This window comes from Cupressus sempervirens, chromosome 1, assembly GCF_028749045.1.
Source record: "Cupressus sempervirens isolate cs-2001-9-10 chromosome 1, ASM2874904v1, whole genome shotgun sequence".
Classification (NCBI taxonomy): Eukaryota; Viridiplantae; Streptophyta; class Pinopsida; order Cupressales; family Cupressaceae; genus Cupressus; species Cupressus sempervirens.
Genome location: NC_143118.1, coordinates 657,825,539 through 657,843,664, shown reverse-complemented (window position 1 = coordinate 657,843,664; position 18,126 = coordinate 657,825,539). Strand labels below are relative to the sequence as shown.

The 18,126-nt window shown below is 33.7% G+C and overlaps 1 protein-coding gene across 2 annotated transcripts in view; it reads right to left on the bottom strand.

The window, feature by feature from the left end:
* LOC149579614 (phosphatidylserine decarboxylase proenzyme 3-like) overlaps nt 1-18,126 on the bottom strand; it is a 327,375-nt gene that overhangs the window by 286,807 nt on the left and 22,442 nt on the right. For both annotated transcript variants that reach the window (XM_089786112.1, XM_089786119.1), the window contains 2 exons: nt 2,972-3,031; nt 2,433-2,501 (listed from right to left, as the gene is read on the bottom strand). In XM_089786112.1, coding sequence (XP_089642238.1) covers nt 2,433-2,501; nt 2,972-3,031 — 129 coding nt within the window. The remainder of the gene's footprint in view (nt 1-2,432; nt 2,502-2,971; nt 3,032-18,126) is intronic.

Sequence of the window (18,126 nt, the reverse complement as noted above, 5' to 3'; positions counted from 1 at the left end):
AATCATCTGAATCAGAGGACTTATGTTTTTTCTTCTTACTCGTCTTCTGTTCACTTTCCAAATCCATAGCGCGAGTATACGCATCGGTGTACGATGTCGGTGGTACAATCTTCATTTTCTTTTTAAGAGCCGGCCGTAGCCCCTCCACGAACCACCGTTTTTTCAACCCATCCGCTGGTTGACTCTCCATCTTTCCGATCAATTCCTTCAGTCGCCTGGCATAGGTTCGGACTGTCTCATTCTTTCCTTGTTTGGTACTGTGGATTTCTGCCACTATTTCATTATCATCTCAAAGTAATCTGAATTCTGCTATAAATTCTTTTTTAACATTATCCAATGTATTAAGTTTCTGAGGACTAGTGTCAGAAAACCAGTCTATCGCCACACCCTGTAGGGTCGCTGGAAATTGTCTTACCCAATCATCCTCATCCGTCACACCATTTGCCGTCCATATGGTTTCACACGTTTTGCAATGTCTGATAGGGTCTGTTGAACTGTCACCGTGAAACTTGGGTAACTTTTCTTTAGGGCCAGCCATTGTTACTTGTCTTTGATTTTGAGGTACTAGTGTACCCGCTTTCTTCTGAGCTCCCACGTTGTTTTGTGCTCCCACATTGTTCTAGACTCCCGCACTGTTCTGTGCTTCCGCGCTGTTCTGGACTCCCGCACTGTTCTGTGCAACAGTCTTGTTCCCAACAACTGTGTTGTCTGGTGACAAGTCTTCAAGTGATGTTCTATTCTCCGCCTGTATCCGTTCGTCCGGTGTATCAGGAACGAAGAGATCCCTCCACGCTCATGCTCCCTCGGCAATCCGAGCCGTGCAAGTTGCTTCCCTTCCGTTTGGACACTCTCCCCTCGGCATATACAGGTTAAGAAATTCTTCCCTTGTTTCCTCCACCAAATTCAAGCGTTGTCGAGTTTCTTCCAGCAATTCCTCGGCACTCCTCAGCCTATTAGGTGAGTGCACTCCCTCCGTCTGTGCCTCTTCACTCCTTCGGTGCCCCTCGGCAATCTGCTGAAGTCTCTGTCTGCGTTCTACTTGCTGTGTTAAAATTAAAATTTCTTTTGTTATACTTAGTTCATTCTTATCTTTCACCTTATTCCGATCTTTGTTTGGCAAATTCGGCATCAATCTTCATATCATTCCTTCGTTCCAGGTTCGTCTGGCAACGGCGCCAAATGTTTACCGCATAGGGTAAGAAGTTCAACACAAGTATAACACGATTCAATTCCGAACAAGTACTTTATTCATGTATGCATTTGCAGATTACAATGACTACAATGATTTCCGATTACAATCCCCCTTCCAAAGTCCATCTCGGACATGTACATATACCTTTCCGAAGGGGTGACTCAAGCGTCACGCGCCCGTTCGGATACTACTCTACCCGTCGGCTACACTATACATTTTACCGACAACAACAGGTATATCATTGTCATAGAGACAAACATATCCGAGGCATGCTTGACGGATATGAGAAATGGCTTGTTGCTTTGCAACTCTATATTCGGCATTCCATTCTTACTTTCAAGGTCCTGTTGAAAGTAAGTCAAAACATATTCAGCAAAGCCCCAGTAAATATAAAAGTAGGGGTAATGAGATACTATGAGACCAACAAATGCACAATATCAGTCATTCATGTCACCACAATACTAGCGAATTAGTTAGATACTACCAAATGGAAAAATGACCTGGGCTTCATAGCGAACATTCATAGAATTCTTTCTTAAGGAGTTCCAGAAATGAAACCATAAACTATAGAGTTATATGCAAACCTTGACAATGCTCATTTAGCATTCCAGTTACAACTAAATTCATAAAAAAATATGCTGCAGGTGAGATGATTGAGATGTGACAAGTAAAGAGCACTATCCATACGTTCTATATACATTGTCATTTCTTTCCCAATAAGGAATTTTTATAGATATGCATCCTTTGAATTGGAACTACGGTTTATGAATTATGTTATTTTCTACAAACCCGTATTTTGCAATTTATAAATCAAATACTAAAAATTGTAACTTTATATGACAAGTAATCATGGGATATGGTTCATGAGGAAGCAAGATGTTTCGAGATCAGCAAAATATGTTGACTTGTCCATCCATCTTAGTAACTACAGAGAAAACTTATCATAGAGCTTATTGTGGTGATGTAAAGATGTTCCTAGTCAATATTTTCTTGGATTCAATTGTGCAAACTTGAATAGAGAAAAATGAATGGAGGAAAATGTTTCTCTAGATGTGCATGTCATTCCTACAGGTAATTCCAACAATAGATCAAATACTTTTCCCATGCATTACCTCATTTCCTCACTGAAGATCAGAACATGTGGCCTATTCAACTCATGAATCAGATCAGAACAGTAAACAGAGATTGATATCAAAAAATTTCATGAGGTATTGAGAGGTATTAGAGAGAAAATCCTTACAATGTTGAAAATATCACTTAGATCGATTTCACAATAGCCGACAAGGTTATTCTTGCGAAGCCTGTTGGTCTGTAGAAGAACAGCATGCCAATCAATAATGATGATGATCAGAACAATGTCATATCTCAAATAAACTGCCATCACAAGATTAAATGCTAAAATTCAAGTTGGTAATATCTCTCTGCCTTTACCAATAAGATTTTTACAACATAAAAGTATGAACAACTTAAAGAGTAATAGAAGTTTGTATGCTCTCATATTCCCCACTCTCTAGTTTAATTACAGTGAATCGGACAGTGTTTTTCAAATCCAAAACCAAATCTGCAAAGCTATCAAGCCATTGTAAACAATCAAAAGAAACATATTTTAGATAATGCACTGTTCTACAATCCCCTTCTAACCAGAAATATGTAGAATGTATTTTCTAAAACAAAAAGTTATCTACATTGTGCTCGTCATAGTTCCTGGCCTAAAATCAAATGCCTGAATGTGCTCCACCAGAAGGGATTCAAGACATCAATTAGGATAAGTTACTAAACCTCAAAGACTGAAATGTGTGCAATGCTTGGGCCATTTGCTTCGAGTGCAACCTTTATCTCCTGTGAAAATGCAGAATACTTTAGTTATCTAAAAGTAATGTTCAGTAAAGGCTTCTTTTTATATCAAAAAGTTAGTGTAGCATTTTTGTTAAAAAAGATTTGCAAAACTACATTTTGAAAGATGAATACTAAACATCTAAATCCTCACCATAAGACAAAAGACTGTATACTAGGTTTTTTACATTTGAATGTTTAATTTTAACACTAAGCTACCAAGATCCTTTGTTGAAATTCATACTCAACAAGCAAATTTTGTTTCCTAGTTCTAAAATAAATGTTTATGATAAGAAATTAACTACAACATTATAGCATCCAACCAAAAAAATTCTACACAAAGAACAATTTTCTATATCATGAAAGGTCAAACCTCAACCAGCGGTAATTTCACTTTAAACTCTTCTTTGCACATGCTAGAAGTGCAGAGTTTGCCACATCAAAGCATGTTATGTAATGGCTCTTAAAAGACATAATAGTTGACACTTGGAATACTTGGAGGATGACTACTCATACATAACACAACTTCATATTTGATTGTCACCATACTATAGAGAACCATATTCATATGTTTAAATAAGGAAAATGTTTGTATTGCAGAAATAAAAGGCAAAAATATTTTCATCGAAGCTTTCTTGAGCCAGGTTATGTTATGTTATTTGACTTATTTCTTGAGAAAAAATTCTGATGAATAAGTTATCCACAAATGCATTACTTTCATCACCGTAATTATCTGTGTAACTCATTTACCTATAACATTGTCACTCAAAGCTCTACGATTTGCCCTCAGAATAGTGGAATGGATGCTTTCTTCATGAAATTAGCTAAATTGTCAATTTAGATGTGAGTGGAGATGCGGATGCAAGAATCAGGTGGGCAAAATTGGTTTTTTGGGATTATTGATGTGTTTAGATGTGTTTATACATATATAGACACATACATCTCTCTCTCTCTCTCTCTCTCTCTCTCTCTCTCTCTCTCTCTCTCTCTCTCTCTCTCTATATATATATATATATACACACATAAACATTTGTATGTGTGTGTATTGTATATGTGTGTGTGTGTGTGTGTGTGTATATATAAAGAAACCAATTAATATATTGCTAAATAAATAATTAATATTTTATTGTCAAATTTAGGCAAGAGCCTACAACACAACGGTAAATTGTGAGCCTCCTATGTGGGAGGTCTTGGTTCGAATCTACTCAAGATTAATACTTAATAATAATAATTAATCACAACACATAATAATAATAATGAACCTTGGCTTCGGCCTCTTACTGATCAAAATATATATATATTGTCAAATTTTATTTAAAAGACTAAAACAATAACAAAAAAAGGAACAAACAAGATAATTATAAATAAGTGCATAACAAAATAAACAAACAATTTAATGTAATTTAACATAAACGTTGCGCTTCCTATTTGGTGGTCTCCACTTTTGTTTTCATGTTGTGCAGGTACAACAAGCTTCGTTGCAAGTACAAATAGAGGGTTAAAAATGTCAAACAAGCTTCATTAGACACAAAAATGCAGTTTGTTCCACAACAATGCAGTTTCTTCCAACAATGTTGGGTATCAGATCACAATACTCGACCTCTTCATCTCCAACCATGCACAACCAAAAAGAAAATAAAGTTTTCTATGCTTTGATATTATTGGTTTCTCCTGCACTTGAATTTATGCTGGAAGACAAGTACGTTAGCTGGTATTAAGTAGCATAGTTGAGCAGGAGAAAAGGGGAGAAATGGGTGGGAAACACATGGGATCTATCAACAAACATTCGGATTATTAAATTGGCAATAGAAACAAGAACTGTGACCTCATTCCCTTGTATGTTGACCACTCTTTATTATGTACGCACTTCCTTATAGCATCCACCATGCCTTTGCCTCTGCATCCAGCTCCCAGCGCATCCACCTTTGCATTCAAGCCTACTAGAAGGACATTGGTAAATAAGGATATTATGGATGTTGTAGGCTCTTACATATAGATGGATGACCATTTTTATCAAGGGGTTTTTTGCGTTTATGTGTGAATTTGTAATCAATCAAATATGAGTTCCCCATATTGGAATGAACTAGAACTTATATTCAAAACCGATTTCTTCTTGAACTGTTGAATTCCCATAAGAAAACATTTTAAAATTCTTGTAATATCTTTAATGGTATTGTAGCTAGGGACTATAATTTGGTCTTTGTCAACTTATGGAGTTAGCTACAGAACATGAATGGGATGAGAATAATGAACTTGCTATAGGGTCAGCTTTAGCATTGAATGCCAATCCCATGTCTTTTCCTAGAAAACTAGGTATTAGCAAAATCTTAGTATGTAACAAATAGCATACATAAGTCTATGGTAGATAAATAGCTTTTTTATTGTTAAAAATTAAAATGATCTTTTTTTTGTATAATTTATTAAATACTCTATAGCTCTTTACATTAGACCCTACAAAGTTATATTAATAGAATTATGATATAGCTTTCGTTGTCCTAAAACTGTTTATCTTTCTCCTTAATAGTTTGATTGTATTTTTTATGCACAATCTTAATATGAAAAAATGTTTAGGAAAAAATTAAATTTAACATATTTAGTTTAAACTTAACAAATCTATTATTTAATTATTTAATATTATATTTGCTTTCTTTTAAAATTAATATATTGAATACCAACCAAAAATAATAATATATTGAAATATTTAAAATAATGTTTTTAAAATAATGTTCAAATAAAATATTTATATATTTTGTGTTCTCATATTTTTCAAATAAAATTTAGTTGATGTTTTAAATATTAAATATTATTTTGTTTTTCAATGATACAAACTGTATTGGCTAGACACAATCTAACTTTCAAGGCATGGAAATATGTGACACACAATGGTGTTGAAATCAGCTATAACAAGTACCCAAAAAAATTTACTAGAAGTTCAACAAGGGCAATAAACCACTTGCTTGATATTGCAAAGGAGTACAGGTGGAAGTGTTACTATATGTCCAAGTGCAACCCCATAGACTAGAGCTATTTAACAGGAAGAACATACCTCTTTGATTGTAGGGTAGATGAAAGAAGCACAAAAGAAGCAAAGAATTGAAGAGGATGTGTCTAGATTCACATTTATTATGTCTTCATCTTCCAGTCAACCAATCGAAAGTGAGTGGAACATTAAACAACTTTAACCAACAAAGAAACAATAGGTGGATGATGCACTAGCTGATTATTCTATTCAATGTACCTAGAAATCCAAAAATAATAATGCAATTCAAAGAGTTGCAGAGTTTGGAAAAAGTTGCACCCTTCATTTTTTGAGAATTTTAGGACAACTCTTTTGCAGATAGGGTGAATGATAAATTAGCTGAGGTCAAAGCCTCTTGGAAGGAAACAAGATGTACTGTATTGAGTGATGGATGGTCAGATATATGTTGATTTAATGTTTTGGTGGCTTGTCCTAAAGGTGTTGTGTTCTTGAAGGTAATTGGCATCATGAACCAAAAGAAAACTTCTCGCTGTATATTTCAAATATTACATGAAATCATTCTTGAAGAAGGGAAGAAGATGTAGATAAATCAGTAAGTGACAATGCATCAAATTGCATGGGAGTTGGGGAACTGATCGTAGAGAAGTACCCACAAATGTATTGGAGTCTTTATGCAACCCATTGTCTAGATTTGTAGCTTTATGACTTAGATAAATTCCCATGGATGCACGAAGTAATTGATAAAGTAAGGAAAATTGCGACTTTCATAAGAAAATCATCATCTCACATTGAGCCTTTACAAACAACACGCTCCTAGGGAGTTGTTGAGGCCTTGTAACGCAAGGTTAGCTTCATTTTATATCACTTTGAAAAGAGTGGCTCAAGAGAAAGGAGCTTTGAGATATATTATTGGTTCCAATGAATGGGAAACTTGAATGCTTTCTGAAAGTGCTAAAAGTGTCATATCCCTGTTTTAGGATAGAATTTTAATAATAATTAGATAATACAATGTCAGTAAATAAATAATGATAATAAAGTTTTACTAAAACTAAGACTAAAATATAAAATAAGAAATTATTATTATTTATTCTATATTATCAATGAAATAATAATTAGTATGTTATTTTAAATAATTAAAATGAATAAATAAAGAAATTAAATTAAATACAAGAGACAATGTTGTAGAAAGTAAGTTAACTTTCTAAATAGAATTTAATAATAAATATTAATAAACACAAATAAGTAAGAAAATAAATAATATAACATAAAATAATATAAATTAACTAAATTTAGTGAAAAGTCAAGAGATATTTAACAAATAGACATGACTCTTTAAAATTAAGATATCAAAGGGAGGAGAGTTTATTTTAGAGAGAAAAAAAAAAAAAAAAAAAAAAAGAGGAGTTCAAAAAGAAAAAATGGAAGAGGAAAGTAATATAAAGAAAATAAGGAAGTGACTTTTTGAAAAGGTATCAATGATATTAAAAGGATATGAACCTTCGAAAGGGTCATAATTATCAATAGTTGCGACTCTTCAAAAATAATGTGATTATAAAGTATTGAAACTTTTACAAAGGATTTTAGTTATAAAGTGTTGTGACTTTTCAAAAGGATTATAACCATGAAGTGTTGTGACTTTTCAAAGGATTTGCATTATGAAAGATTGTGACTCTTGCAAAAGGAGAAACAAAAAAGTATATTTATCATTTCCTTATAATTAGAAAAGAAAGAATTTTAGAAAGTAAATATAGAGTTGAGATAATCTAGAAGGACTAATTCATTGAAGGGCCGACTAATGATAGAGCCACATGGACCAAGAAAAGACGAAGGTAAGAAAGGTATGTTTATAGATTATATTTATTTAATTATGATTATAAATTTATTTATATTAATGAATCATACTTAAGGATAACTTATGCATATGTATGTAATTCAAAATGGATATAACACATGACTTAATGGTTAATGGTTTACGATCAAGCGAGTCCTTTTTTAGGAAAGAGAGTGATCTTAATATTGTTAATGGCTTAAGATCAAGAGAGTCCCTTTGGGAAGAGAGTGATCCTAATGTGGTTAATAGCTTAAGATCAAGAGAGTCACTATTTGGAGCTTAATCTATTTTGTACTGATATACAAAGTTATTATGAAGTTATGATACGGATTTTATGAAGCCATTAGTATGTTTGAACTACATCAAACAGTTGCAGCTCTAATCAAAGACATTATTGGAAATACAAGAAAGCAAAAAGATGTTTAGAATACAACAACCAATTATGACGCAAAACGATAAGTACGTAGAAATAAATGACGGATGAGCTATGGAGCACAAACTCTTGATCTTCAACACTTTTCCATTGAAATGGAGTCACAAAGAAAGTTTAACAGCTACTGAGAAGAAGTGGAGTTTCTTTGGCTACATACATTCAAAAAAAGGAACAAGTTGTCATCCAGAAATTCAGGAGATCTTGTCTATATTTGCAGCAATTTAAAATTGTTTGTGAAGAAACTTGTAAATGACTCCACGTCTCCTTCACAGCAAAAAAATTCAGAAGATGTGGCAGTGTCAACTGCAGATGAGCCTAATATTTTTTATGATGACTTGGGTAGTGATATTGATGATGATGCTACACCACTTGAGTCAAGTGCTCTTGGTGAACCTGGAGCTTTTAAAAAGTTATCAAGCATTGACTTTTGATTTTACATTTTTGACAAAAAACATCTTTCCAATCATAACTTTACATGTTTCTTATGGTTTTTATTTTATAAGTGTGTCATCTTTCTAGAATGATTTCAAATTTATTTGGCAATGTTAAACTATCTCAATAATTCATTGGATAAATTACTTGTATTTAAGCATAAAATAAAATTATGTAACATGAATTTAATCTTAAGTTTTTTTTCCAAATTTCAACCCTTGTTGAACATCATGAGAATCTTATAAAAACAAATATTCTAGAAATTCTCTAAGCAATTGGTCAATTTTATAATATATGAAAATGACTTAAAAAAACTTAAGTTAGATCCTAAATAGACACCACTTACCTTTTATAAAAGTTATAGCTTCATAAACAAGGCACCACTTATAATGCCTAAAGGGACTCAAAATATTTTGAAGATCGTAATGTACATGGAGTGACATGCACTCCAAACAAAATTTGAGTGCCTCAAATGCTTGCATGGGCACCATTCGTACAAGTACCACATTAAAGTAAAATTGTTGCTAAAATGGGAGCTCAAATACGTGCATTATACTATCTACCATAAAATCAAAATATTGACCTTCCAAAAGAACCTTGAAGGCATCCCAAAATTTTACAGATATTCAAATAGTAATCAATATTTGCAAAAATATCCATAATTGCTAACAATGATTTTATGAAATCTGTACAAAAGCTTGATCCACATGGAAATTGGTACCTACAATTTATACGCATTTATTTCTCCTTGTAACAAAGATACTCAAATTTATCATCAAAATGTGTTTCTTGGACCACTTAAGGACAATTATAATGTCAAAAATAGCCCAAAAGGGTCCAGAATTATCCTACAAAAAAAGTAAACCAAACTACAACTAAGATTCCATCTGTTAGATGCGTACAAATCAACAGCTGATCCTAGCTATTTTGACTATTGTAGAAATAATTCTAAGCTCAGAATATCTCTACTGTTCACTATATATGCCAGAGATTTAAATCTACATTCTTCCAAAACTTAAAAATGGAATAACCCTATGACTGTATGACATCATGGCTCTACACCATGTTAAAATGTTACATAAACAAGAAATCTGGGGGGTGGCATCTAACTAACATCAATCAAGGATTGATGAGGCAATGGTGGCACTTGATTACCTCAAGGAGAATACATGTCCTTATTAGCTACCTAGAGGAGAATAATTAAATATTATTATTCTAGGTAAATTTAATAACTAGGTGCAATATTACTCTTAGGATGAATGCTATCCTAGGTTAACTAAAATACTTATGCCAACAAAAGGTAATGTCTTACTCGGTGCTGAATTGTTACTATTGGGTGGATATTTTGCAATCGACAGTTTTGGCTAAAAATCTAGTCGCAAAATAGGATGACCAACCATAGCATATGAGACAAAGTCTCTCCTACCTTAAAAGGAAGGCTCCCCCTTCTCACCGTTCCTTGAATCAACTCAAGGTAAGCAAGAAGTTGAGATATTTTATAAAATGAGTGTTACCAATATCCTTTCTTCTTATCTTTCAAGAAAGAATCCACTTACTTGTGGAGCAAGTAATAGGCAGGATGAATCTCTAACTAGACTTCTATCAAGAGCTGGAAACAGTGATACCGATAAACCTTTACAAACTCAAAGGCTAGCTAAAAATGTACCGGTTTGGCTCTAAGTCTGATCGTACTTCTATATGGAAAATTTTTACAATTAGAGCACAAAGACTCTTAAAAGCAAGAATAACTTAACTATTTTGCGATTTAAGAACGAAAAAATAAACTACTGACAAAGCTTCTAGCTATATATTCAAACAATTGCTCCTGGTCAAAGCTCTGGCTTTAGTTGCTTCTTAACTCTTTTCTATTCAATTCACAAGATACAATTACCAATAACACAAGATAACATGAATCAAAGATAATTTGGATGAATTATAGACAAAGCTTACAACTCACACAAATAACAATCTCAATTAGTCAAAGTTAAGTCTCAAATGCTCCTTTGTATTCACTTTCTCTAAAAATAGTGCTTACACAAACAAAGTTCTCTTGGCACAATTTCTCCAGAGCTCTCTTGCATAAAGATAATGATGATTTTACAATGATGAGGCACTCTTTTATATAGGCACAAGAGTTGAAAAAAAAGTGGAGGAAAAAGTGGGAGCAACTCAACCAACTTTGACCTAGTCTAACTACAGGAGAAAATAAAGGGTTACATGCAATTGCACATGCCACCTTTATACATACATGTAACTCGCATTACATTTAATTACATTTTTTTTATGTAATGCATCCTTTACAACTACTAACATGAAATAAAAACAAAAACAACAATCTTAAATATTGTTTCACAGTGCCTTGAATTTGACAATGATGTCACGCACAGTTGAAAGATCAGCAATTTCCATAGTGTTTGATATGGCTTCTACTCTCACTGCATTTTCATATGCTGATTGCACAACTTTGAAATTTGCTGCTGTAGTATCTAACAAGTTTTTGTCAAGAATTTATACAAAACAAACTTGCTCATTGTATGCGAACCAAAATCTTCAAAATCTACATCAGCATTGATCCTAATTGTATATTCTGAATTTACTCTCTCTGCTGCAATAAGATTACCAAAGTCTTCACTAACACGACATCCCATCTGTTCCAAATCACAAGTAACACTTGTTTCAACTGCTTGACAATCTCCAGAGGCCACCCGCAACTTTGTGATGAGCTTCCTCAATGTCTCCTTGTAACCAATGAGTCCATGAAACCTGAAGAACATTTCACATGACAGAAGAATGTCACATGAGACCATAGCATCCAGATCAAATTTGATCATTTCATCCCAATCATCAAGGATTTCCTTTAGGTTATCTGCTTCTTGAGTCAAGGAAGAGATTAAGTTTCGCTCCATTTCATTCATCTCTTTGACATGCTATGAATTGCAAATGTCTCTAAAATAGCTCGAACTCCTTCATAAATGATTTCCTTTATCCAAGACTTAGCGGCTTCAATCAGGTCTCTCTTTAGACATTTGAGACATAATAACAACACTCTAAGAAGATTGTTTTTGGATTACCTCATTTAGACGAGAGACCTCCTGTTTCAATTGATTTTTCTTTTCCCAAAGTTCATGATTGCTCTTTGATACATTAGCCAATGCATCTTGAGCATCTTGCAAACAACCCTAACGTTACTGCTTTCCAATTTCAACCTTAGTAAACTTGTAGTTAGAACGAGTAAGTTCCTCAACAGATTTATCTACCAAGGGTTCAGTAACTTCAACAAATTTAGTTTTATTAGAATCAACCAAAATTCTGGAAACAATCTTGTCTTTCAAATATTTGGATTTGGTCTTCTTAAGAGGAAGATTGTCCCGAGGAACAACCACTTTCCTTCTCTTTGTTGTTATTTTTCTCAACCATGCAGGTACACTGAAACCTTCATCCACAGAACTAGTTACAGTGGAGACCATTGGCATTGATCCTGATTGTATTTCCGTTGTAATGGAGCAGGATTCAGTTTGCACAGCTGAAGGCATAGGAACATGCTGATAAGACTCTGTCATGAAAAGCTCAAACTCTGTCAAAGATGTATCAAGTTGGGAAACTTGACCATTGGTAAGAGTTGGAAAATCTTCAAACACATTTGCTAAATGATCATATTGTTCATGTGCAGGGATGCAAGAAGCAGCAAAGGAAATAGAAAGAGCCATGATATTAACCTCCGAAACTAGAATGGAAGGAGTGAAAACGGTGGAGAATGAATCCACATCATCATCAACCTCATGCAAAAAAGGCTCTTCATGTATAGAAGATGTACAAGCTTGTGTAAGCTTTGGAGGAGATATGATCATGATTTCCCCTTCTCCATCTGAATCTTCTTTATCAGATTTTGTTTCCAAATCCTCTTCTGATTCTTCCGCTGATTCTTGAATTGGTTAAGGAACTTGAGATGAATTAGCTCATTTTTCACCCTTCAATTTGAATTTGAGGTAACCCTTCGCATCAGAAGATGAGGCACCATCTTTCCCTATGATTTCCAATTGTGACTTTCTACCAGGAGGACCAAAACTTCCACAATACTAGCCCATCTTAGGATTTACTCTTTTAAGGCCTTTACTTTTCAACCATTTATTGATGTTTACCAAGATGGATTGAAATCTGTCCATGATAGACATACCTTCCTTTTGTTGCCATTGAATAGGAAAAGGGCACTTCTTATCGAAATTGGTTTGATGAAATTACGGATCAAGTATGTTGCCATCATCTGAAGGGATTTCCAACATATTAAAATCAATTATCTACTGCAGGATTAATCTGCAATAGTCCATCTTCAAGATGTCAAGTTCTGTCCTCATATCAATCCAGATATCCACAATGTGATGAACATGAGTGTAGGCTCTTTCCATCTAATAATTCATCTCTCGGTAGTCAAAATTGTATCTAGTTTTGAAATTCTTCAAGGTGATCAATTGTAACTCCACTTCCATGTTCTTTGCTTTAGGAACTGAAATGATCAAATAATTGCCAATAGCCAATGGTTTAACTAAGGTAATGCCAAAACCAAGCCTATGCAAAGTATACTGATCACTTTGCACGTCCATGAGCTGTCTAGCTAGCTCCATCAAAATGATTCTATCTGTAGGATACCTAGGTAAGGTATATGGCTCACCTTTGAAATATCCAATTCTCAAATATGTGAAAGTGGGAAACTGAAGAAAAATACAGCCGTATTGGTTCACCCTCTCTCATGTTGCATCAGATACTCTTTTGACAGATAACTTCTTATTGAACAAACACCGAAAATGCCCAAAGAAGGCATCTTGGACTCTTTTGTAATGGAATTTACTATCTGCCAAAGTGATTTGGTCATAGTAATCCGAAATAGGAACCTGAAGACAATCTCCTTTGGTAGAAAGACTAGAAAAAGATCCAATGCAACAACAATGTAAACAAGATAAGAATTCATGTAGAAGGGCACTGATGTTCCCACATTACATATCTGTTGGCAGAGTGCAGTACTGATGAGTTCTCCCCAAAAGATGTGTTCTTTATTCTCCATAATTTGAAACATGAACTTATACATCCATGGCTCGAAATCAATAGAATCTTTAAGACCACAAATCCTGCTGATAAGGATGATGAGATCCTTATATTCTTGTTTGAAGTTATACCAATGAACGGTCTTTGGCCATCTGGAGAAATTGCTTCTCTTATTGTCTAACCGGTAAAGGTTGACATACTTCTGATAATTACCCTTTTGCTCATTCCATCATGCCAATGATGATCCTTTGGTCAAATCAGCACATTCTGCTTTATGTGGAACCTTGAAAATTTGCTCAATGACCTCAGGGTCAAGGCTAATGATAACCTTGCCATTAGCATCTTTGATATTCTTCGTCTTAGGAGTAAACCGCCATGCACATGCAAGAATGAAATCAAGTTCTATAGCTGACATGGGAAACGTGGACATTAGGTGAATGTTGTTTCTCTTAATACGCTTCATTTCATGACTAGCTGAAGCTTCAACTCTTTCTAGAAAATCAGCCACATCCACATGACCAATCTTTGTGTCCAACACGTTATCCAAAATAGATGACTAAAGGAGTTGCATGAGCCAATTCTTTATCATATTGATATTTCATTTTGCCTTTGGATTTGGACAGCGAGGACATGTCTTGTGCTTGCACTGCAACACAAAAATTTCAAAACACAAATACATCATCAGAAGGAATCTCCATACAAGTTGATTTTGGATCAACAATGAAGATTCGAAAATGGATTGAAGACTTTGCAAATCTGACAAATTGACCTTAAAGAGAAAACATATGCATATGCAGTGGAGTGCGGAATGAAATGAACGGAATACAAAATGAAATGGTCTGAAAGTGAGAATATGGAAGATGGAATGAAAAGAGACTGTGAGAAAGCATGAAGGTGGAATGCATGGGAATGCGTGCAAATGAAAATTGTTGATTTCAAAAGTGACTTAGTATTTTCAAGGCATTACTGCATGAAAAATGAATACATGTAAATGCAACATGTAAGGGGAGATGGAAGATGAGATGAGATGTGAATGCAGGTAGAGGATGCACTTCACATGTAAGTGCGAATGAAAAATGAGATGGAAAGCATGGAAAGATGAGGAAACATGTATTTGCTCATGGAGGCACAAATACATATGGAGGGATAGAAATGGAAAATGAGAGTGAGATAATGAGTTTTATAATCACTTTTGGTGAAAAGGGGAAGTCAAAGTGCATGGGAGATGAAAATAACATCTTTTTGACTTTTCAAAAAGTGACTTTTAGTCAAAATCAGATCTTTTGGATGCTATTACACGTAAGGCATTTCGTGTAATCGAGTCGTGCGAATGGATGCGGAAAGTGAGATGGGTGAAAATGGAAACAGAAAATGGGATTACATGCATGTACGGATGATGAATGAAATGAAAAACATGTAATCACAATTGTCGGATGGAAGTGAAATGAATGGAAATGGAAACAGAATGTGGAATGTGATGATGCTTTCACATGTAATGAAGCAAAATCAAGTTCTTGGGAAAGAACTTGCAATTTCTCCAAATGGAGAAAAATCGGCAAGCAAACACAAAAGAAACAATGTACCTTTGGAAAGCGTCTCAAACATACCAAAATGCAATCCACTTCAACACTCGAATTTGAAATTGGGACTTGGGAAAGAACCAAAAACATGAAAATAAACAAAAGCTTCATTTTTAAAGGAAAAATGCACTTTCCACGGCAACGATTTTAACAAATGGCAACCATCAAGTAATTTCAAGCATAAAATCAGCAAGATAAGCATGAATTTAAAGCAAGGAAGAAAGAGTCCACTTACATATGCCAAAAATGAAGGAAAAAGATGCTCCAATGTTTGAAAAATTCTTCCAAAACACTTAGACTTTTTTCAACTTAACAAATTCGAATGGGAGAGGGCAGCAAACAAGGAGAAGTTGTTAAGAGATGCCAAAACGTGCCCTATTCATGCTCCATAATCCAACGTTTTTGGGTGTTCATGCTTGTGGGACATTTTTTGCAAAAACGTTTTTCTTCATGATGCAAGATCAAAACGTTTTAATCATTGAAGACCAATATATGAACCACAATGCCATGTAACCTCCAAAATATGCCAAATTGATTTACTTGGAAGGAAAAACATGAATTAAAAATGGATTTATTTGCTGATTTCTCCAAAAACGTGCCTAAAATGAAGCTTTCAAAAACGTTTTTGAGCTTAATAAATCCGTTTTAGAAGCAAGAGAAATCATTGCCAACCAAAAACGCCTCCAATGGAAGAAATCTCATGCAAATCCATTGAGAAAAACTCAAGTTATGATCAAAATTGGGTTTTTGGATGGCAAGAGCATGTTCTTCCTCAAAAACAGACTATTAAAGGGTCAATGCACATATTAAAACATGTCTTTATCCAAATCGGACCTTTTTGGGTCACTTACACATTCTAAAACATGCATCTCTCCAAAATCGCACTTTTTGGGTGCTCTTACATATTTTAAAACATGCTCATGGGCAAAAACGGACCTTTTGGAGGAGGAAACATTTTTTTTAAAATGCAACTCACCTTTTAGATGTCTAAGCATGAAAACTTCACTCTTGATGCAATAGCATCAAAAAGGTCCACTTATGATGAATTACATCAAAAAAGTCCACCAAAGCAAACTTTATATGCAGTGACATGTAAAATGTCCACTTTTGATGGATTTTACATGTTATTGCATATAAAATGTCCATTTATGAAGACTTTAAGTCATTTTATTCACTTAAAATTTTAAAATTATAAAAATATTACAAAATGGGTCATAAACAATATTTATTTATCATATTTTGAAATATAACATATAAACATCATTTAAAAGTAACATTTAAATAAACATTTGATTTTTAAAACCAAAAATTAAACTGAAACTATATAGTTATATAGTTATTTTAAGTGAAAAATTAAAAAGTAACTCAACTTAAAATTATAACATAAAGTGCACTATAGTCACTTTAAGTTAAAAATTTAAAGTTAAAGTAACTTAAAAACATAACAAAAAGTGAATATAAGTTATATTTATCAAAAAGTGAAAGTTAAATTGAAAATATAACATCATATTTTTAATTCGTGTTGTTGCACCCAAAAGATCCACTTTTGAAGCACTAAAATGGGCATAACTCTTGACTAGCAACTCCGATTGACCTCTAAGTTAGACTGAATCGAAGGGAAAAATGAAAGGCATGACATGAGTAAAACCAAAGGACTAAAAACCAACAAATGCAAACTCAAAAGCAAAGAAAAGGACAATGAAGGCCTCAAAAATCAAGCAAAGGCTTGACAGAAAGCAAAATGAAAAGAACTTGACAAAAACCTTCAATAAAACAATTTGATATATGAATTGAAATTGATCAATTGATCAACATTAAACAATTGAAAATCAAATTGAAGCTTAGAGAAACACGAAACTAGCTTGAAAAAGTTTCGTGTTGTTACCAACATTTTTTGGTGACAAAATGCAGGACAACAGTTACTAAGATCATCCTTGTTAAAAGAGAACTTTATCAAAGATGAAAACTCAGTAATGGCCTTGACACCTTTTGCATATGGGTCTACTTCTCATTACGCAAATGCTTTTGGTCATGGTTGTTATCATCAAGATGGACTTATCTTACAAGATAGACCGAGTTATAAGATGTTGCATAGATGATTTCCATGATGTTAGAGACTATGATATGGAATACTCAACTTGTTTCGTTTCTCAACTTTTCAATTCATTTCAACACATTTGTATTAACCGAATATCTCATTGTGGTTATGATGAAAGAATATAACTATATGAGATTTGAACGAACTTCTGTTGAATTGAAACTCGACTAATCAATATTTCATTAATCATCATTGGAAACATTGGATGATTTGTGTTTGCAAACATATGATTCTTCTAGTCATACCCCATATGTGTGTGTGTGTGTGTGTGTGTGTCTATATTTTCACACACACACACACACAGGTTATCTCTCTGAATTCTCAAATTTAATGAACCTGCTACACTTGAAGTCTCACATTATCTAAATTTGATGGAAAGATGTATGCATACACACATTTGTGTGTACATTTGAGAATGCAAATCATCATATTTGATGAATTTGCCACAGCCATAGTCATTCACAAGATAGATTGTCTATAAGTTTTTAGGTTCACAAGAGAGGAATTGAAGATATATTTAATATCCACACATGTTTAATGTTAATCAAGTCCTTAAATTCCATAAGGAAACTAACATATAACAAATTTAATTGTCGTAGCATCAGAAACTAATATATAAGTTTGGCATATCTGGTCAATAATAATATAGATTGAAAGAAGTTAAAGCTTGAAAAGAGCCATGCTGTTATTGCAACTGATCCAATTAAAAG